The 22,178-nt window shown below is 51.1% G+C and overlaps 1 protein-coding gene across 1 annotated transcript in view; it reads left to right on the top strand.

Moving 5' to 3' along the window:
- Positions 1-22,178, top strand: part of wdr1 (WD repeat domain 1) — a 71,681-nt gene that overhangs the window by 33,184 nt on the left and 16,319 nt on the right. Inside the window, exons 9-12 of the mRNA XM_059988884.1 lie at positions 16,454-16,541; positions 17,918-18,074; positions 19,683-19,770; positions 20,218-20,328. Of these exons, the coding sequence (XP_059844867.1) occupies positions 16,454-16,541; positions 17,918-18,074; positions 19,683-19,770; positions 20,218-20,328 (444 nt within the window). The remainder of the gene's footprint in view (positions 1-16,453; positions 16,542-17,917; positions 18,075-19,682; positions 19,771-20,217; positions 20,329-22,178) is intronic.

Below are 22,178 nucleotides of genomic sequence, written 5' to 3'. Positions count from 1 at the left end.
GGCTTGATACAGAGATACCGAGTGTAGTTCCCGGGGAAGGAACCTGGCGGTGGCGGCTTGGTGCAGAGATACCGAGTGTAGTTCCCGGGGAAGGAACCTGGCGGTGGCGGCTTGATGCAGAGATACCGAGTGTAGTTCCCGGGGAAGGAACCTGGCGGTGGCGGCTTGGTGCAGAGATACCGAGTGTAGTTCCCGGGGAAGGAACCTGGCGGTGGCGGCTTGGTGCAGAGATACCGAGTGTAGTTCCTGGGGAAGGAACCCGGCGGTGGCGGCTTGATACAGAGATACCGAGTGTAGTTCCCGGGGAAGGAACCCGGCGGTGGCGGCTTGGTGCACAGATACTGAGTGTAGTTCCCGGGGAAGGAACCTGGCGGAAGCGGCTTGGTGCAGAGATACCGAGTGTAGTTCCTGGGGAAGGAACCCGGCGGTGGCGGCTTGGTGCAGAGATACCGAGTGTAGTTCCTGGGGAAGGAACCCGGCGGTGGCGGCTTGATGCAGAGAAACTGAGTGTAGTTCCCGGGGAAGGAACCTGGCGGTGGCGGCTTGATACAGAGATACCGAGTGTAGTTCCCGGGGAAGGAACCTGGCGGTGGCGGCTTGGTGCAGAGATACCGAGTGTAGTTCCTGGGGAAGGAACCCGGCGGTGGCGGCTTGGTGCAGAGATACCGAGTGTAGTTCCTGGGGAAGGAACCCGGCGGTGGCGGCTTGATGCAGAGATACTGAGTGTAGTTCCCGGGGAAGGAACCTGGCGGTGGCGGCTTGATACAGAGATACCGAGTGTAGTTCCCGAGGAAGGAACCTGGCGGTGGCGGCTTGATGCACAGATACCGAGTGTAGTTCCCGGGGAAGGAACCTGGCGGTGGCGGCTTGATACAGAGATACCGAGTGTAGTTCCCGGGGAAGGAACCTGGCGGTGCAGGCTTGATGCAGAGATACTGAGTGTAGTTCCCGGGGAAGGAACCTGGCGGTGGCGGCTTGGTGCACAGATACTGAGTGTAGTTCCCGGGGAAGGAACCCGGCGGTGGCAGCTTGGTGCAGAGATACCGAGTGTTGTTCCCGGGGAAGGAACCTGGCGGTGGCGGCTTGGTGCAGAGATACCGAGTGTAGTTCCCGGGGAAGGAACCTGGCGGTGGCGGCTTGATACAGAGATACCGAGTGTAGTTCCCGGGGAAGGAACCTGGCGGTGGCGGCTTGGTGCAGAGATACCGAGTGTAGTTCCCGGGGAAGGAACCTGGCGGTGGCGGCTTGGTGCAGAGATACCGAGTGTAGTTCCCGGGGAAGGAACCTGGCGGTGGCGGCTTGGTGCAGAGATACCGAGTGTAGTTCCCGGGGAAGGAACCTGGCGGTGGCGGCTTGGTGCAGAGATACCGAGTGTAGTTCCCGGGGAAGGAACCTGGCGGTGGCGGCTTGGTGCAGAGATACCGAGTGTAGTTCCCGGGGAAGGAACCTGGCGGTGGCGGCTTGATACAGAGATACTGAGTGTAGTTCCCGGGGAAGGAACCTGGCGGTGGCGGCTTGGTGCACAGATACCGAGTGTAGTTCCCGGGGAAGGAACCTGGCGGAAGCGGCTTGGTGCAGAGATACCGAGTGTAGTTCCCGGGGAAGGAACCTGGCGGTGGCGGCTTGGTGCAGAGATACCGAGTGTAGTTCCCGGGGAAGGAACCTGGCGGTGCAGGCTTGATGCAGAGATACCGAGTGTAGTTCCCGGGGAAGGAACCTGGCGGTGGCGGCTTGATGCAGAGATACCGAGTGTAGTTCCCGGGGAAGGAACCTGGCGGTGGCGGCTTGATGCAGAGATACCGAGTGTAGTTCCCGGGGAAGGAACCTGGCGGTGGCGGCTTGGTGCAGAGATACCGAGTGTAGTTCCCGGGGAAGGAACCTGGCGGTGGCGGCTTGGTGCAGAGATACCGAGTGTAGTTCCCGGGGAAGGAACCTGGCGGTGGCGGCTTGGTGCAGAGATACCGAGTGTAGTTCCCGGGGAAGGAACCTGGCGGTGCAGGCTTGATGCAGAGATACTGAGTGTAGTTCCCGGGGAAGGAACCTGGCGGTGGCGGCTTGGTGCACAGATACTGAGTGTAGTTCCCGGGGAAGGAACCCGGCGGTGGCAGCTTGGTGCAGAGATACCGAGTGTTGTTCCCGGGGAAGGAACCTGGCGGTGGCGGCTTGGTGCAGAGATACCGAGTGTAGTTCCCGGGGAAGGAACCTGGCGGTGGCGGCTTGATACAGAGATACCGAGTGTAGTTCCTGGGGAAGGAACCTGGCGGTGGCGGCTTGGTGCAGAGATACCGAGTGTAGTTCCCGGGGAAGGAACCCGGCGGTGGCGGCTTGATACAGAGATACCGAGTGTAGTTCCCGGGGAAGGAACCTGGCGGTGGCGGCTTGATGCAGAGATACCGAGTGTAGTTCCCGGGGAAGGAACCCGGCGGTGGCGGCTTGGTGCAGAGATACCGAGTGTAGTTCCCGGGGAAGGAACCTGGCGGTGGCGGCTTGATGCAGAGATACCGAGTGTAGTTCCCGGGGAAGGAACCCGGCGGTGGCGGCTTGGTGCAGAGATACCGAGTGTAGTTCCCGGGGAAGGAACCCGGCGGTGGCGGCTTGGTGCAGAGATACCGAGTGTAGTTCCCGGGGAAGGAACCTGGCGGTGGCGGCTTGGTGCAGAGATACCGAGTGTAGTTCCCGGGGAAGGAACCCGGCGGTGGCGGCTTGATACAGAGATACCGAGTGTAGTTCCCGGGGAAGGAACCTGGCGGTGGCGGCTTGATGCAGAGATACCGAGTGTAGTTCCCGGGGAAGGAACCTGGCGGTGGCGGCTTGGTGCAGAGATACCGAGTGTAGTTCCCGGGGAAGGAACCTGGCGGTGGCGGCTTGGTGCAGAGATACCGAGTGTAGTTCCCGGGGAAGGAACCTGGCGGTGGCGGCTTGGTGCAGAGATACCGAGTGTAGTTCCCGGGGAAGGAACCTGGCGGTGGCGGCTTGGTGCAGAGATACCGAGTGTAGTTCCCGGGGAAGGAACCTGGCGGTGGCGGCTTGATACAGAGATACTGAGTGTAGTTCCCGGGGAAGGAACCTGGCGGTGGCGGCTTGGTGCACAGATACCGAGTGTAGTTCCCGGGGAAGGAACCCGGCGGTGGCAGCTTGGTGCAGAGATACCGAGTGTAGTTCCCGGGGAAGGAACCCGGCGGAAGCGGCTTGGTGCAGAGATACCGAGTGTAGTTCCCGGGGAAGGAACCTGGCGGTGGCGGCTTGGTGCACAGATACTGAGTGTAGTTCCCGGGGAAGGAACCCGGCGGTGGCAGCTTGGTGCAGAGATACCGAGTGTAGTTCCCGGGGAAGGAACCCGGCGGAAGCGGCTTGGTGCAGAGATACCGAGTGTAGTTCCCGGGGAAGGAACCTGGCGGTGGCGGCTTGGTGCAGAGATACCGAGTGTAGTTCCCGGGGAAGGAACCTGGCGGTGGCGGCTTGGTGCAGAGATACCGAGTGTAGTTCCCGGGGAAGGAACCTGGCGGTGCAGGCTTGATGCAGAGATACCGAGTGTAGTTCCCGGGGAAGGAACCTGGCGGTGGTGGCTTGATGCAGAGATACCGAGTGTAGTTCCCGGGGAAGGAACCTGGCGGTGGCGGCTTGATGCAGAGATACCGAGTGTAGTTCCCGGGGAAGGAACCTGGCGGTGGCGGCTTGGTGCAGAGATACCGAGTGTAGTTCCCGGGGAAGGAACCTGGCGGTGGCGGCTTGGTGCAGAGATACCGAGTGTAGTTCCCGGGGAAGGAACCTGGCGGTGGCGGCTTGGTGCAGAGATACCGAGTGTAGTTCCCGGGGAAGGAACCTGGCGGTGCAGGCTTGATGCAGAGATACTGAGTGTAGTTCCCGGGGAAGGAACCTGGCGGTGGCGGCTTGGTGCACAGATACTGAGTGTAGTTCCCGGGGAAGGAACCCGGCGGTGGCGGCTTGGTGCAGAGATACCGAGTGTTGTTCCCGGGGAAGGAACCTGGCGGTGGCGGCTTGGTGCAGAGATACCGAGTGTAGTTCCCGGGGAAGGAACCTGGCGGTGGCGGCTTGATACAGAGATACCGAGTGTAGTTCCTGGGGAAGGAACCTGGCGGTGGCGGCTTGATGCAGAGATACCGAGTGTAGTTCCCGGGGAAGGAACCCGGCGGTGGCGGCTTGGTGCAGAGATACCGAGTGTAGTTCCCGGGGAAGGAACCCGGCGGTGGCGGCTTGATACAGAGATACCGAGTGTAGTTCCCGGGGAAGGAACCTGGCGGTGGCGGCTTGATGCAGAGATACCGAGTGTAGTTCCCGGGGAAGGAACCTGGCGGTGGCGGCTTGGTGCAGAGATACCAAGTGTAGTTCCCGGGGAAGGAACCTGGCGGTGGCGGCTTGATGCAGAGATACCGAGTGTAGTTCCCGGGGAAGGAACCTGGCGGTGGCGGCTTGGTGCAGAGATACCGAGTGTAGTTCCCGGGGAAGGAACCTGGCGGTGCAGGCTTGATGCAGAGATACCGAGTGTAGTTCCCGGGGAAGGAACCTGGCGGTGGCGGCTTGATGCAGAGATACCGAGTGTAGTTCCCGGGGAAGGAACCCGGCGGTGGCGGCTTGATGCAGAGATACCGAGTGTAGTTCCCGGGGAAGGAACCTGGCGGTGGCGGCTTGATGCAGAGATACCGAGTGTAGTTCCCGGGGAAGGAACCTGGCGGTGGCGGCTTCATACAGAGATACCGAGTGTAGTTCCCGGGGAAGGAACCTGGCGGTGGCGGCTTGATACAGAGATACCGAGTGTAGTTCCCGGGGAAGGAACCTGGCGGTGGCGTCTTGATACAGAGATACCGAGTGTAGTTCCCGGGGAAGGAACCTGGCGGTGGCGGCTTGGTGCAGAGATACCGAGTGTAGTTCCCGGGGAAGGAACCTGGCGGTGGCGGCTTGATGCAGAGATACCGAGTGTAGTTCCCGGGGAAGGAACCTGGCGGTGGCGGCTTGGTGCAGAGATACCGAGTGTAGTTCCCGGGGAAGGAACCTGGCGGTGCAGGCTTGATGCAGAGATACCGAGTGTAGTTCCCGGGGAAGGAACCTGGCGGTGGCGGCTTGGTGCAGAGATACCGAGTGTAGTTCCCGGGGAAGGAACCTGGCGGTGGCGGCTTGATACAGAGATACTGAGTGTAGTTCCCGGGGAAGGAACCTGGCGGTGGCGGCTTGATGCAGAGATACCGAGTGTAGTTCCCGGGGAAGGAACCTGGCGGTGCAGGCTTGATGCAGAGATACCGAGTGTAGTTCCCGGGGAAGGAACCTGGCGGTGGCGGCTTGATGCAGAGATACCGAGTGTAGTTCCCGGGGAAGGAACCTGGCGGTGGCGGCTTGATGCAGAGATACCGAGTGTAGTTCCCGGGGAAGGAACCTGGCGGTGGCGGCTTGGTGCAGAGATACCGAGTGTAGTTCCCGGGGAAGGAACCTGGCGGTGGCGGCTTGGTGCAGAGATACCGAGTGTAGTTCCCGGGGAAGGAACCTGGCGGTGGCGGCTTGGTGCAGAGATACCGAGTGTAGTTCCCGGGGAAGGAACCTGGCGGTGCAGGCTTGATGCAGAGATACTGAGTGTAGTTCCCGGGGAAGGAACCTGGCGGTGGCGGCTTGGTGCACAGATACTGAGTGTAGTTCCCGGGGAAGGAACCCGGCGGTGGCAGCTTGGTGCAGAGATACCGAGTGTAGTTCCCGGGGAAGGAACCTGGCGGTGGCGGCTTGGTGCAGAGATATCGAGTGTAGTTCCCGGGGAAGGAACCTGGCGGTGGCGGCTTGATACAGAGATACCGAGTGTAGTTCCTGGGGAAGGAACCTGGCGGTGGCGGCTTGGTGCAGAGATACCGAGTGTAGTTCCCGGGGAAGGAACCTGGCGGTGGCGGCTTGATGCAGAGATACCGAGTGTAGTTCCCGGGGAAGGAACCCGGCGGTGGCGGCTTGATACAGAGATACCGAGTGTAGTTCCCGGGGAAGGAACCTGGCGGTGGCGGCTTGATGCAGAGATACCGAGTGTAGTTCCCGGGGAAGGAACCTGGCGGTGGCGGCTTGGTGCAGAGATACCGAGTGTAGTTCCCGGGGAAGGAACCCGGCGGTGGCAGCTTGATACAGAGATACCGAGTGTAGTTCCCGGGGAAGGAACCTGGCGGTGGCGGCTTGATGCAGAGATACCGAGTGTAGTTCCCGGGGAAGGAACCTGGCGGTGGCGGCTTGATGCAGAGATACCGAGTGTAGTTCCCGGGGAAGGAACCTGGCGGTGGCGGCTTCATACAGAGATACCGAGTGTAGTTCCCGGGGAAGGAACCTGGCGGTGGCGGCTTGATACAGAGATACCGAGTGTAGTTCCCGGGGAAGGAACCTGGCGGTGGCGTCTTGATACAGAGATACCGAGTGTAGTTCCCGGGGAAAGAACCTGGCGGTGGCGGCTTCATGCAGAGATACCGAGTGTAGTTCCCGGGGAAGGAACCTGGCGGTGGCGGCTTGATACAGAGATACCGAGTGTAGTTACCGGGGAAGGAACCCGGCGGTGGCGGCTTCATACAGAGATACTGAGTGTAGTTCCCGGGGAAGGAACCTGGCGGTGGCGGCTTGATGCAGAGATACCGAGTGTAGTTCCCGGGGAAGGAACCTGGCGGTGGCGGCTTGATACAGAGATACCGAGTGTAGTTCCCGGGGAAGGAACCTGGCGGTGGCGGCTTGGTGCACAGATACTGAGTGTAGTTCCTGGGGAAGGAACCTGGCGGTGGCGGCTTGGTGCACAGATACCGAGTGTAGTTCCCGGGGAAGGAACCTGGCGGTGGCGGCTTGATGCAGAGATACGGAGTGTAGTTCCCGGGGAAGGACCCTGGCGGTGGCGGCTTGGTGCACAGATACTGAGTGTAGTTCCCGGGGAAGGAACCTGGCGGTGGCGGCTTGATGCAGGGATACCGAGTGTAGTTCCCGGGGAAGGAACCTGGCGGTGGCGGCTTGATGCAGAGATACCGAGTGTAGTTCCCGGGGAAGGAACCCGGCGGTGGCGGCTTGATACAGAGATACCGAGTGTAGTTCCCGGGGAAGGAACCTGGCGGTGGCGGCTTGATACAGAGATACTGAGTGTAGTTCCCGGGGAAGGAACCTGGCGGAAGCGGCTTGATGCAGGGATACTGAGTGTAGTTCCCGGGGAAGGAACCTGGCGGTGGCGGCTTGATACGGAGATACCGAGTGTAGTTCCCGGAAAAGGAACCTGGCGGTGGCGGCTTGATGCAGAGATACCGAGTGTAGTTCCCGGGGAAGGAACCCGGCGGTGGCGGCTTGATGCAGAGATACCGAGTGTAGTTCCCGGGGAAGGAACCTGGCGGTGGCGGCTTGGTGCAGAGATACCGAGTGTAGTTCCCGGGGAAGGAACCTGGCGGTGGCGGCTTGGTGCAGAGATACCGAATGTAGTTCCCGGGGAAGGAACCTGGCGGTGGCGGCTTGGTGCAGAGATACCGAGTGTAGTTCCCGGGGAAGGAACCCGGCGGTGGCGGCTTGATGCAGAGATACTGAGTGTAGTTCCCGGGGAAGGAACCTGGCGGTGGCGGCTTGGTGCACAGATACTGAGTGTAGTTCCCGGGGAAGGAACCCGGCGGTGGCGGCTTAATACAGAGATACTGAGTGTAGTTCCCGGGGAAGGAACCTGGCGGTGGCGGCTTGGTGCACAGATACTGAGTGTAGTTCCTGGGGAAGGAACCTGGCGGTGGCGGCTTGGTGCACAGATACCGAGTGTAGTTCCCGGGGAAGGAACCTGGCGGTGGCGGCTTGATGCAGGGATACCGAGTGTAGTTCCTGGGGAAGGAACCTGGCGGTGGCGGCTTGATGCAGAGATACCGAGTGTAGTTCCCGGGGAAGGAACCCGGCGGTGGCGGCTTGATACAGAGATACTGAGTGTAGTTCCCGGGGAAGGAACCTGGTGGTGGCGGCTTGATGCAGAGATACCGAGTGTAGTTCCCGGGGAAGGAACCTGGCGGTGGCGGCTTGGTGCAGAGATACCGAGTGTAGTTCCCGGGGAAGGAACCCGGCGGTGGCGGCTTGGTGCAGAGATACCGAGTGTAGTTCCCGGGGAAGGAACCTGGCGGTGCAGGCTTGATGCAGAGATACCGAGTGTAGTTCCCGGGGAAGGAACCTGGCGGTGGCGGCTTGATGCAGAGATACCGAGTGTAGTTCCCGGGGAAGGAACCCGGCGGTGGCGGCTTGGTGCACAGATACTGAGTGTAGTTCCTGGGGAAGGAACCTGGCGGTGGCGGCTTGGTGCACAGATACTGAGTGTAGTTCCCGGGGAAGGAACCTGGCGGTGGCAGCTTGATGCAGAGATACCGAGTGTAGTTCCCGGGGAAGGAACCTGGCGGTGGCAGCTTGATGCAGAGATACCGAGTGTAGTTCCCGGGGAAGGAACCTGGCGGTGGCGGCTTCATACAGAGATACCGAGTGTCGTTCCCGGGGAAGGAACCTGGCGGTGGCGGCTTGATACAGAGATACTGAGTGTAGTTCCCGGGGAAGGAACCTGGCGGTGGCGTCTTGATACAGAGATACCGAGTGTAGTTCCCGGGGAAAGAACCTGGCGGTGGCGGCTTCATGCAGAGATACCGAGTGTAGTTCCCGGGGAAGGAACCTGGCGGTGGCGGCTTGATACAGAGATACCGAGTGTAGTTCCCGGGGAAGGAACCCGGCGGTGGCGGCTTCATACAGAGATACTGAGTGTAGTTCCCGGGGAAGGAACCTGGCGGTGGCGGCTTGATGCAGAGATACCGAGTGTAGTTCCCGGGGAAGGAACCTGGCGGTGGCGGCTTGGTGCACAGATACTGAGTGTAGTTCCTGGGGAAGGAACCTGGCGGTGGCGGCTTGGTGCAGAGATACCGAGTGTAGTTCCAGGGGAAGGAACCCGGCGGTGGCGGCTTGATACAGAGATACCGAGTGTAGTTCCCGGGGAAGGAACCCGGCGGTGGCGGCTTCATACAGAGATACTGAGTGTAGTTCCCGGGGAAGGAACCTGGCGGTGGCGGCTTGATGCAGAGATACCGAGTGTAGTTCCCGGGGAAGGAACCTGGCGGTGGCGGCTTGATACAGAGATACCGAGTGTAGTTCCCGGGGAAGGAACCTGGCGGTGGCGGCTTGGTGCACAGATACTGAGTGTAGTTCCTGGGGAAGGAACCTGGCGGTGGCGGCTTGGTGCACAGATACCGAGTGTAGTTCCCGGGGAAGGAACCTGGCGGTGGCGGCTTGATGCAGAGATACGGAGTGTAGTTCCCGGGGAAGGACCCTGGCGGTGGCGGCTTGGTGCACAGATACTGAGTGTAGTTCCCGGGGAAGGAACCTGGCGGTGGCGGCTTGATGCAGGGATACCGAGTGTAGTTCCCGGGGAAGGAACCTGGCGGTGGCGGCTTGATGCAGAGATACCGAGTGTAGTTCCCGGGGAAGGAACCCGGCGGTGGCGGCTTGATACAGAGATACCGAGTGTAGTTCCCGGGGAAGGAACCTGGCGGTGGCGGCTTGATACAGAGATACTGAGTGTAGTTCCCGGGGAAGGAACCTGGCGGAAGCGGCTTGATGCAGGGATACTGAGTGTAGTTCCCGGGGAAGGAACCTGGCGGTGGCGGCTTGATACGGAGATACCGAGTGTAGTTCCCGGAAAAGGAACCTGGCGGTGGCGGCTTGATGCAGAGATACCGAGTGTAGTTCCCGGGGAAGGAACCCGGCGGTGGCGGCTTGATGCAGAGATACCGAGTGTAGTTCCCGGGGAAGGAACCTGGCGGTGGCGGCTTGGTGCAGAGATACCGAGTGTAGTTCCCGGGGAAGGAACCTGGCGGTGGCGGCTTGGTGCAGAGATACCGAATGTAGTTCCCGGGGAAGGAACCTGGCGGTGGCGGCTTGGTGCAGAGATACCGAGTGTAGTTCCCGGGGAAGGAACCCGGCGGTGGCGGCTTGATGCAGAGATACTGAGTGTAGTTCCCGGGGAAGGAACCTGGCGGTGGCGGCTTGGTGCACAGATACTGAGTGTAGTTCCCGGGGAAGGAACCCGGCGGTGGCGGCTTAATACAGAGATACTGAGTGTAGTTCCCGGGGAAGGAACCTGGCGGTGGCGGCTTGATGCAGAGATACCGAGTGTAGTTCCCGGGGAAGGAACCTGGCGGTGGCGGCTTGATACAGAGATACCGAGTGTAGTTCCCGGGGAAGGAACCTGGCGGTGGCGGCTTGGTGCACAGATACTGAGTGTAGTTCCTGGGGAAGGAACCTGGCGGTGGCGGCTTGGTGCACAGATACCGAGTGTAGTTCCAGGGGAAGGAACCTGGCGGTGGCGGCTTGATGCAGAGATACGGAGTGTAGTTCCCGGGGAAGGACCCTGGCGGTGGCGGCTTGGTGCACAGATACTGAGTGTAGTTCCCGGGGAAGGAACCTGGCGGTGGCGGCTTGATGCAGGGATACCGAGTGTAGTTCCCGGGGAAGGAACCCGGCGGTGGCGGCTTGATACAGAGATACCGAGTGTAGTTCCCAGGGAAGGAACCTGGCGGTGGCGGCTTGATACAGAGATACCGAGTGTAGTTCCCGGGGAAGGAACCTGGCGGTGGCGGCTTGATACAGAGATACTGAGTGTAGTTCCCGGGGAAGGAACCTGGCGGAAGCGGCTTGATGCAGGGATACTGAGTGTAGTTCCCGGGGAAGGAACCTGGCGGTGGCGGCTTGATACGGAGATACCGAGTGTAATTCCCGGAAAAGGAACCTGGCGGTGGCGGCTTGATGCAGAGATACCGAGTGTAGTTCCCGGGGAAGGAACCCGGCGGTGGCGGCTTGATGCAGAGATACCGAGTGTAGTTCCCGGGGAAGGAACCTGGCGGTGGCGGCTTGGTGCAGAGATACCGAGTGTAGTTCCCGGGGAAGGAACCTGGCGGTGGCGGCTTGGTGCAGAGATACCGAATGTAGTTCCCGGGGAAGGAACCTGGCGGTGGCGGCTTGGTGCAGAGATACCGAGTGTAGTTCCCGGGGAAGGAACCCGGCGGTGGCGGCTTGATGCAGAGATACTGAGTGTAGTTCCCGGGGAAGGAACCTGGCGGTGGCGGCTTGGTGCACAGATACTGAGTGTAGTTCCCGGGGAAGGAACCCGGCGGTGGCGGCTTAATACAGAGATACTGAGTGTAGTTCCCGGGGAAGGAACCTGGCGGTGGCGGCTTGGTGCACAGATACTGAGTGTAGTTCCTGGGGAAGGAACCTGGCGGTGGCGGCTTGGTGCACAGATACCGAGTGTAGTTCCCGGGGAAGGAACCTGGCGGTGGCGGCTTGATGCAGGGATACCGAGTGTAGTTCCCGGGGAAGGAACCTGGCGGTGGCGGCTTGATACGGAGATACCGAGTGTAGTTCCTGGGGAAGGAACCTGGCGGTGGCGGCTTGATACAGAGATACCGAGTGTAGTTCCCGGGGAAGGAACCTGGCGGTGGCGGCTTGATGCAGAGATACCGAGTGTAGTTCCCGGGGAAGGAACCCGGCGGTGGCGGCTTGATGCAGAGATACCGAGTGTAGTTCCCGGGGAAGGAACCTGGCGGTGGCGGCTTGGTGCAGAGATACCGAGTGTAGTTCCCGGGGAAGGAACCTGGCGGTGGCGGCTTGATGCAGAGATACCGAGTGTAGTTCCCGGGGAAGGAACCCGGCGGTGGTGGCTTGATACAGAGATACTGAGTGTAGTTCCTGGGGAAGGAACCTGGTGGTGGCGGCTTGATACAGAGATACCGAGTGTAGTTCCCGGGGAAGGAACCTGGCGGTGGCGGCTTGATGCACAGATACCGAGTGTAGTTCCCGGGGAAGGAACCCGGCGGTGGCGGCTTCATACAGAGATACCGAGTGTAGTTCCCGGGGAAGGAACCTGGCGGTGGCGGCTTGATACAGAGATACCGAGTGTAGTTCCTGGGGAAGGAACCTGGCGGTGGCGTCTTGATGCAGGGATACCGAGTGTAGTTCCCGGGGAAGGAACCTGGCGGTGGCGGCTTGATGCAGAGATACCGAGTGTAGTTCCCGGGGAAGGAACCTGGCGGTGGCGGCTTGATGCAGGGATACCGAGTGTAGTTCCCGGGGAAGGAACCTGGCGGTGGCGGCTTCATGCAGAGATACGGAGTGTAGTTCCCGGGGAAGGAACCCGGCGGTGGCGGCTTCATACAGAGATACTGAGTGTAGTTCCTGGGGAAGGAACCCGGCGGTGGCGGCTTCATACAGAGATACTGAGTGTAGTTCCTGGGGAAGGAACCCGGCGGTGGCGGCTTCATACAGAGATACCGAGTGTAGTTCCCGGGGAAGGAACCCGGCGGTGGCGGCTTGATGCAGAGATACCGAGTGTAGTTCCCGGGGAAGGAACCCGGCGGTGGCGGCTTGATACAGAGATACCGAGTGTAGTTCCCGGGGAAGGAACCTGGCGGTGGCGGCTTGATACAGAGATACCGAGTGTAGTTCCCGGGGAAGGAACCTGGCGGTGGCGGCTTGATGCAGAGATACCGAGTGTAGTTCCCGGGGAAGGAACCTGGCGGTGGCGGCTTGGTGCAGAGATACCGAGTGTAGTTCCCGGGGAAGGAACCTGGCGGTGGCAGCTTGATGCAGAGATACCGAGTGTAGTTCCCGGGGAAGGAACCTGGCGGTGGCGGCTTGATGCAGAGATACCGAGTGTAGTTCCCGGGGAAGGAACCTGGCGGTGGCGGCTTGGTGCAGAGATACCGAGTGTAGTTCCCGGGGAAGGAACCTGGCGGTGGCGGCTTGATGCAGAGATACCGAGTGTAGTTCCCGGGGAAGGAACCTGGCGGTGGCGGCTTGATGCAGAGATACTGAGTGTAGTTCCCGGGGAAGGAACCTGGCGGTGGCGGCTTGGTGCAGAGATACCGAGTGTAGTTCCCGGGGAAGGAACCTGGCGGTGGCGGCTTGATGCAGAGATACCGAGTGTAGTTCCCGGGGAAGGAACCTGGCGGTGGCGGCTTGGTGCAGAGATACCGGGTGTAGTTCCCGGGGAAGGAACCTGGCGGTGGCGGCTTCATACAGAGATACCGAGTGTAGTTCCCGGGGAAGGAACCTGGCGGTGTCACTCTCGCTGCTCGGGGTGCGCGCTGCCTCTATAATGGCTCGCTACAAAACAAACACTGAACACTATTTTCGCTTTTTGCATTTTTTCGTAAAAGCAGAAATCCTATTCAGATTTCTTTCGGTTAGCAAATACAGGTACTAATGTAGGTCTTTTGTGAAAGTGAAGTAGCGTAAAGCGAGCTTTCGAAAAGCAGGGGATACCTGTATATACAAAAATGATTTTGGTGTAGTTTAAGAAAGTATAATCTTTTGCCTAAATCATGCCATTTTATTTCTTGTATTTTTCTTCCCTCCTTTCTCTGTACTCCCTTTCTTAAAAGTTGACCCAACAACATTAAGCTTGTTGCTGCATTTTAACATTACCTGTAGGGTTTCCACCTCCTCCACCACTCCCATCCTTAAACTGTGCAAGCTATTTCTCCCAATATTAACAGCAGAAATTTCTGGAAATATTCAGATCACACTGCTTCTGTCAAGTGCAATGGACTTAATATGTTGAGGGTTCTCAGACCTAAAATTTTCTCCTTTTAATTAACTTGCTGAGTTTCCAGCGCTTACTATTTTTATTCCAGATTTCCAGCAACATATGTTCATTTTCCTATAACTTTATCTTAATGATGGCAGTGCTGTGCACTGTTTTACCAGACAATACCTGTTCCCCACAGAGCTGTAGCAGCCATTGTACAAAGTGGACAGTTTGATCATTTTAATTGCATTGATCCCTCTGAGTACCAGTTCCATGTTGATAGTTGTTTATCTTACATTTTGCATCAGCATCGTCTTACCTAACTGTCTCGTAATTTCTACCATCCAGAGGAAGAATATTCTCAAAAACTTGTTAGTTGTTGTGAATTGAAATGATGCCAAGCTCTGTGGAATCTGAAAGTGCAGTATCAGGGGAGCTTCTGCAAAAAGCTTTAGCATGTTGCTTATTTAAATGGGTATGTGGAAGAACAGTAAAGAAAAAGGCAAAGGAATTATTCAGCTTTTGCTCTTCCTGTTCAATTTGGGTTTGCACTTTGCCTGTGCAATCTATGGTTTTAAGTTAGTATTCTGGGGTGGTGGTTTTTTTTTTTGTTTTTAAAGTGATTTTTAAAAAAAACGGTTGGCATTCTGCTGTTTGTGCATTAAACATGGTTTCCAGATTCTGGCTTGTTGAATTCAAATATGCCTGCAGTTCAGGTGTTGGAATGGATCAGGCAGCAGTAGAAGTCAAATTGGGCTTTAATCTGAGTTTGGGACTTTGTAAGATGGTTATTTTCCTCTGGTTAGCATGCAGTCTATTTTATGTACATCAAATACTGAGAAATTCTAATCTAAGATTATAAAAACCCCAGATTATTTACATGTAAATTATAGCATGTCATGTTGTTTGCAAGTGATCTTCATGTGGCGGTCATAGTGGTTCTTTTTAACCAATTTTGTACTTTAGCTTGTCTTCTGTGAAATGATTTGCACTTTAAATTATCTTCATGAAGAAACCTATCCTCTTCAGGTTTCTGTTACTATTAATATAGTGAATATGATCAGAATTCTCTTGGGGTATAAAGATTGGAGGAACATTTAACCTTCAGCCATAGGAATCATACCTCTAGTGCTAAAATAATGGTGGTGATGTTGGCTTTAATTGATATTGTTTCTTTATGTGCAGAAAGGCAAGATTTTCTAGATGTTATGAAAATGTTATTTACATTTTACTTAAATCTACCAGAAGAGCACATGACATTTCATTTTATAGTAGTTGTAAAAGCCAATTATAAAGTTGAATTACAGTTGGATTAAATGTATGTCAGGTTTGGATACTTCATTAGCTCTGTCATTTGGTACGATTTTTTTTTGTATATGTATCCTGAGAAACATGCTAGCGTGACCTTAACAATTGTAAAAAAAAATATCATGTACAGAGATGCTTGAAACAATTTGAAGAGATTTTGTGCTCTAGGGGAAAATATGGCTTTTAATGAGGGCACCAATAACAACTTGCTGTGTTGCACTGTTAATAGCTTGAACCTCTTCACGGCAGGCTGACAATATTGATCATTGTTATAAACTCCAAACACCTATATAAACTGGCTAGGATATAAATATCTGGCTGAAGGTTTTGAATGGGGGCCATTAAAAACGTGCACATAAAAGAAGAGGGAAGGCATAAGATTCATTTGCGTATGATGGGGTGATCTGTCTGTACTAGGTTATTTTTATTTTGGTAGAATTACTATTCTTGCATTTAAAGTTTAATCTTTCATGAGTTTCCTGAATCCGTTATGGTATCAAAATGTCATTCTTTCATGAGCTAAATTCACAAAAATGCACCTCCATATAGGTTCTCCCTAGTTTACAAATGCATCTTAACTATAGTGATAAATGGGGATAGAATTCCTGATTGTAGCACCTGGGTGGGAAAGGGGCTTTTCTTTGTTCCTTCTCTCCTCACCTGCAGCAACTTTTTTTTCTGGGGGGGGGGTGGTGGTAGGAATTTGAGCCCAATGGAGTAGAAGTGGGTTGCTCACACACTGAGGCCAGTCAGTGGCTGCTTTTCCCAGGCCCTGGTCACTCTCCCATCACAGCTGTTCATGTAATATTGGAGATCACACACTGAGTTTTCTTTTGTTCCAACAAGAACAGTTATCATGAATAGAAACCTGTTGTAACTAGGCGTCTTCAATTATATTTCCAACATAGAGGAAACAGCTAATCTTAAAGTTTGTAACAGTATAGAATTAGACTAAAGAGTACTGTAGTCCATGTGTGCAAACTTGAATATATTGCACCTAAAGGCCAAGTTGCAACTCAGACACAGTATACAAAAGCAATACTGAACAGATCAAGACTTTCCCATTGCACTCAAAATCTCAATTAGCTTTTTCTTAGCAAATAAATAAATTGCTGATAACAAATAAGCCAATGATTTTTTTGAGTAGAATTTCATAGTTTAGGGCACAAAAATTGTCTCCTTTATTAAAGATTAGAATAGTGTGATTCAGCAATGTTTTCACATTTTTAGGGTTTAAATGTTCCTTGATCCTTACGATTTCTGAAGCCATGCAGTGTCTGTGCTTGGTCTAAAATGCTGTCCACCACAAAATTCGAATCGTCACTGGAGCATTGACTTTGGCTTGGATGCTTCAATAATAATTGTTGAACCTTTCGAATTGTTGAACATTGCCATGTTAAAAGTAGAAAATTCTTTGGAATTAATTAACCAGGGTATATGCATTAACCTTTTGTGACAAGTTTGAAAGATTTTGCTGCATTTGGCTTTTCTTTCATCTGTTTGACTTATCCTTAATTGTGTTGTTGGTCTGGGTTGTATACACAACCAGATTATTTTTGTATTTGTGCATCTATATGTCCTAAGTTTTGATAATGTTGTTTTATTTTATAGGGACACTCCAAGTCAATTCAGTCTTTGACTGTTCACACTGATGATGGGAAGCAATCTATTTACTCGGGCAGCCATGATGGTCATTTAAATATCCTTTTATTTTGGTGTGGATATTTTAGCTGGACTAATTACTTCAGTCACATGCCAAAATATCTAACTGCATAGCTTAAAACATCGTGGATAAAAATAATCTGCCTATTTTATTTCATTCAATTCCATGAACTTTGACTATAATGAATTAAGGTTTTTTTGGTAGATTCTCACTAAAGATTCTAATTTGTGTTATCCCCAATTTGTTCTACCCAAATTTGCTGAGCTTGAATTTGTTGTTGCTTGTAAATAACATTTTGGTGATGCTAGATTTTAGAAAATGACTTTGATATTTAATAATAATGAGAACCTATTTATTCACAAAACTAGGTTTAATCAGTAATTGTTTCTGTCATCCTGTTTCGAATCATTTTCTTCATTCTGATATTTTGTGTAATATGTGACATGGGCAAAATATTTTATTTTCATCGGTAACAAATTTCAAGTATGTTAACTACCTGAAATTGAAACATGGCTCTTTTATTTATGAAATGGAATATATTTCATAAGAATTCTGCATGACCTTTGAAAATATTTTATTTCATCAACCTTTTAAATCTCCTCTGATATAGGAATTATAGGTCATTTTCAGCTTTGCTCTCAGTGAAGTAAGCTGTTATCTTTATTGCAAACATCTGTTTTAAAAAAAATACTTCTATTAGTAAATTGAATCAGAATGTTTTATTCCAGTTTCAAACATTCATTATTTTGCTGTGTAAAGTCACTGATCATTCCTGAAATGTATTCAACAGGAGTAAAATCCAAGAGTCAACAGGACATAATTGGAATTGAATAGTTAATTACCATGCATGTTTTTCTGTAGTTATTTAAAATAAATTTGATATTCATGCTACTTGTATTCCACTGAGAACATGAAGTATTTTGAAACCAATACAGAAATGATAAAGTAAATTTAGTTTGGAAATTTATGATATCGACCCTGGTTGATTTGGTTAATAATTGACTCAGTGCAACCATAAAAAGTTTGGGGCAAACATTTGGTTTGCACTGAGCCATGCACTAAAGCAGCCGTTGCCTTGTACAGTTTTCTCTGTGAGAATTTCCTATAAACAGTCTTCTTCCCAGCTTTTTGAAAGCAGTTTTTCAAAACTTGACCATTAAACTTGGCTCACAACCAATATTTTTTTCATGAAGGGAAAGTTGAACAACAATGCAAAATATAATATTGCTGTTCTGCATTTTTAGTTGTATGAACTAATTCAAATCAGATAATACAGTATTATTACAATGGGACCAGGTCAGAAAGATCAGACCAAACTGGTCTTTCCCTGTGTAAAATGTGTGAAATAACAAAGACTTTGAGTGTATTGGTGAAGTTTCTATTTTACCTTTCCTTGATTAATATGGTCTCACCTTACTGGGATGCTCCATCTGGAGAGAATGATGCTTTTTCAGGGAAAGGCCATACCAATATGGTATCATCTATGATGATCAATGATGCAGGTGAAATTGTCAGTTGTGGTATGGATGATACTGTGCGTTACACCAAATTGATCAACAAAGAGTACAAGTAAGATATGATCACTTTGTAATTCCATATTTATCCTGGGAGAGCACAAACAGGCCTTTAGCAGTTATCTTGCACAAGATATCAACTTGTTGATAATGACTGGGTCCCACTTTGTGGGCTAGTCTAGACCTTTGACAGCTACCAACATGGTAGGCAAGTCTGGAAGATAGATTACATGGGGGTCCCAGGTGAGCTAGCCAAATGGTTACAAAATTGGCTTTGTACCACATGGATCAGTGTTGGGTGCACCATTGTTCATCAGCTGTATTATTTAATATCAATGATTTGAATAAGAATGTAGTTGGCATAGTAAGACACAATTTGGTGGTATAGTGAAGAGTTATCTAAGATTACAACAGGATCTACATCAACTGACCAAGGAATATCATATGAAATTTGACTCAGATCTTGGCAAGATGCAAGTTCAGTAAGTTAAATGAGGGCAGGGCTTGGATACTAAATGGTAAGACCCTGGAGTGTTGTAAAACAAAGGAGTTGCAGGTACATTGTTTTCTGAAAGTGATGCCACGGATGTGCAGGATACCAAAGAAGTTATTTCCTTGACATGCTTGTCTTCAGCCAGATCACTGAGCATAGGAGTTATGATGTCATGTTGCAACTGTACAAACCAGTGATGAGATCATATTTGGATTGATGTGCATTTTTGTCACCCAGCCTCTAGAAGGATATCAGTCAGTTGGAAAGGGTGCAGAAATTTTTAAAAAGGACGTTACTGTCACTTGTTATAAAGAAAGTGTGTATATGCTGGACTTTTCGTCCTAGAGCATACGCAGGTTCAGGGGTGACCTGAGAAATATAGAAAATCATGAGGGGCATTGGTAAGATGAGTGTCTATTTTTATTGTATCCCATCTTCTTTTCTCCACCCCCCCCCCCCCAACCCCAGGGTGGAAGAGTTTAAACCTAAAGGACACAGGTTTACAGTTCGAGGGGGAAGATCTGAAAGGGATCTGAGGGACCAGCTTTTTCAGAGGCTGGTGGGTACATGGGACAGGCTGCCAGTAGAATCTATAGAGATGAGGATAATGATGGGTTCAGGACAGACAACACTTGTGAACTTCTCAAATTTTAAAACAATCAACTTTTTGATAATTAAATCATAATGTAAAATAATTAATGTAAGTGACCTTAATGTCCTTGAATAAATGAGCTAGATATCTCTGTGTTAGGTCTTGCGTGATATAGCTTAATGTCCTGATTCCACAGCATAAATCAACCTCAAGCTCATACTCTATAGAATCCCTTGATTGTCCCTAAAAGGTTGCCAAAATGCCAATAATTTACAGGTAGTTTCTGCCACCAGTAGAACTCCCGTTTCTTAACAAATTGCACTTTAGTTTCAGTGTGCTGTTCACATTCAATTAGTTGAGTTTAAAATCTATTAGAGACTCTACTGGATGTAGAGTCTGATTCCATGGGCAGGATGGGTGGCAAGCATTGAAGTAGTAACTTGATTTTTGTATATAATGTTAGAAGCATGTCGCCCCTTCATGGAAAAAGAGATTGGATATTGTAAGTTATTTATTTTGGGGGGAAATGATGCAATTATGTGTAAGAACATGAACAACTTTGCTCTTGTTTTATATAGTGCTGAAAATACAGTAAAGCTGGATATCCAACCCAAGAAATTAGCAGTTGGCCCTGGTGACTATACAGTGGTTACTTGTATTAACCAGGTAACGTTAGGCCTTGTGAATGATGTATAGTTTTGTGACTGAAAGCTAATACATGTTACATTCATTTTAGGGGGTATTGTCCAATACATAAGTTCACCCATGGTCTCATTTAACCAAACAGGCTAAATAAAATTATTCTGTTTCTGTTTTATTCTATTTCTCTTTGGGGGGGTGGGGGGGTGAAAGTTTTTATTCAAATTGATTCAGATTATCTTGTGTTTATAGTGTAATTGAGTCTCACTGGGCTTAAAATAACATATTTAATTTCACTATTTTTTGCTTTGTCAGCTCAACAGAAAAGGGCCACTGCAAATTTGGAACAATTTTATTGTGTGGTTTCAAGTGGGCAAATTAAGTTGTATCATTTAGCTTGTGATTCTTTAAACTTGTTCAATCTACAACAAATAGCTTTTAAAATTAGGCTACTCAATGTATTTGTATGCTCAGATTATACTTCTGAAGAACAAGAAGAAAGTTTTTACTGTTGAAAATCCTGGTTACGACCCAGAATCTGTGTCAATTCATCCTGGAGGAGTAACTGTGGCTGTTGGAGGAAATGTAAGATACTGCTGTTTGTTCACTGCTTTTTAGGAACCTGTTGGAAATTGAATGAAACTTTTAACAGAGCAAACTTAATCAAAGTTTGTAATTGATGTACATTTTAGCAAGAAGTTCTACTGAATATGCAATTGCTTTAAAAACACTTAAATATTTCTTTACATCTTGAAATTAGGGTGGCACAATGATGTAGCTGTTGCTTCATGATGCTGAAGTCTTGGCTTGGAAACATAGAACACAGAAAACCTACAGCACAATACAGGCCCTTTGGCTGTGCCGAACATGTATTTACTTTAGAAATTACCTAGGGTTACCCAGAGCCCTCCATTTTTCTAAGCTCCATGTACCTGTCCAGGAGTCTCTTAAAAGACCCTATTGTATCCACCTCCACCACCATTGCTGGAAGACCATTTCACGCATTCACCACTCTCTGCATGTTTTTAAAAAAAAAACAAACCAACAAACCTACCCCATGACATCTTCCAAGCACTTTAAAACTGTGCCCTCTCATGCTAGCCATTTCAGCCCTGGGAAAATCCTCTGACTATCCACACGATCAATGCCACTCATCATCTTGTACACCTCTATCAGGTCACCTTTCAACTTCCATCGCTCCAAGGAGAAAAGGCTGAGTTCACTCAACCTATTCTCATAAGGCATGTTCCCCAATCCAGGCAACATCCTTGTAAACCTCCTCTGCACCCTTTCTATGGCTTCCACATCCTTCCTGTAGTGAGGCGACCAGAACTGAGCACAGTACTTCAAGTGGGGTCTAACCAGGGTCCTATATAGCTGCAACATTACCTCTCTGCACCTAAACTCAGTCCCACGATTGATGAAGGCCAATGCCCTGTATGCCTTCATAACCACAGGCTTCTACCCTGACCTTTGCATACTCTCCCTGTGATCTTCTAGGGTATTTTTCATGTGCTCAGATCTCATCCTGGCTTCAAAAGACATGGGGGTTGGTAGGTTAAATAGCCACTGTAAGTTATCTGTAGGTTCATGGTTAGTGGTGGAATCTAGAATGAATTAAATTGGGGAAAATAAAACAAGAAATTAATGTAGGATTTGTGTAAATGGGTGGTAGATGGTCAGTGCAGACTTGGTGAGCCAGAAGAACTCATTCTGTATGCCTCTAACCCTATAATCAATAAAATCATAAGAAAGAGGACATTTTTTTTCGACATCTATCCACTAGTATTTCATCTGTGGCCCTGTAGATGGTTCTTTTAAGTACCATGAGGGATTCTATTTGTACTATAGCTTTTAGGCAGTGAGTTCCTGACATCAATTGAACTGTTTTTTTTGGGGGGGGGGGTGCGGAGGGGGGAATCCCATGTAGAGTTTATAGAAAAGTATAACACAGCCCATCTAGTCCATGTTGAAGCATTTTAAGCTGCTTACTCCCATGAAACTGCACTGGGACCATAACCCTCCATATCCCTACTATCCACGTCCCTATCCAAACTTTTAAACATTGAAATCAAGCTCACATGTACCACCTGTGCTGGCAGCTCATTCCACACTCTCATGACCCTCTGAGTGAAGAAGTTTCCCCTCATGTTCCCCTTAAACCTCACCTTTAACCCATGACTTCTGGTTGTAGTCCCACCCATCCGCAGTGGAAAATGCCTGTTGGCATTTACCCCATAATTTTGTCTCTTATCAAATCTCTTAATCATCTACATTCCAAGGAATGAAGTCCTAACCTATTCAATCTTTCCTCCATACCTGGCAACATTCTTGTAAATTTTCTCTGTACTCTTTCAACCTTATTTGTATCTTTCTTGTACGTAGGTGACCAAAACTGCACACAATACTCCAAATTAGGCCTCACCAGTGCCTTG

This window comes from Hypanus sabinus, chromosome 14 (assembly GCF_030144855.1).
Source record: "Hypanus sabinus isolate sHypSab1 chromosome 14, sHypSab1.hap1, whole genome shotgun sequence".
Taxonomy (NCBI): domain Eukaryota; kingdom Metazoa; phylum Chordata; class Chondrichthyes; order Myliobatiformes; family Dasyatidae; genus Hypanus; species Hypanus sabinus.
Note: the sequence above shows the minus strand (reverse complement) of the source record. Positions and strands in the feature narration are given on the sequence as shown.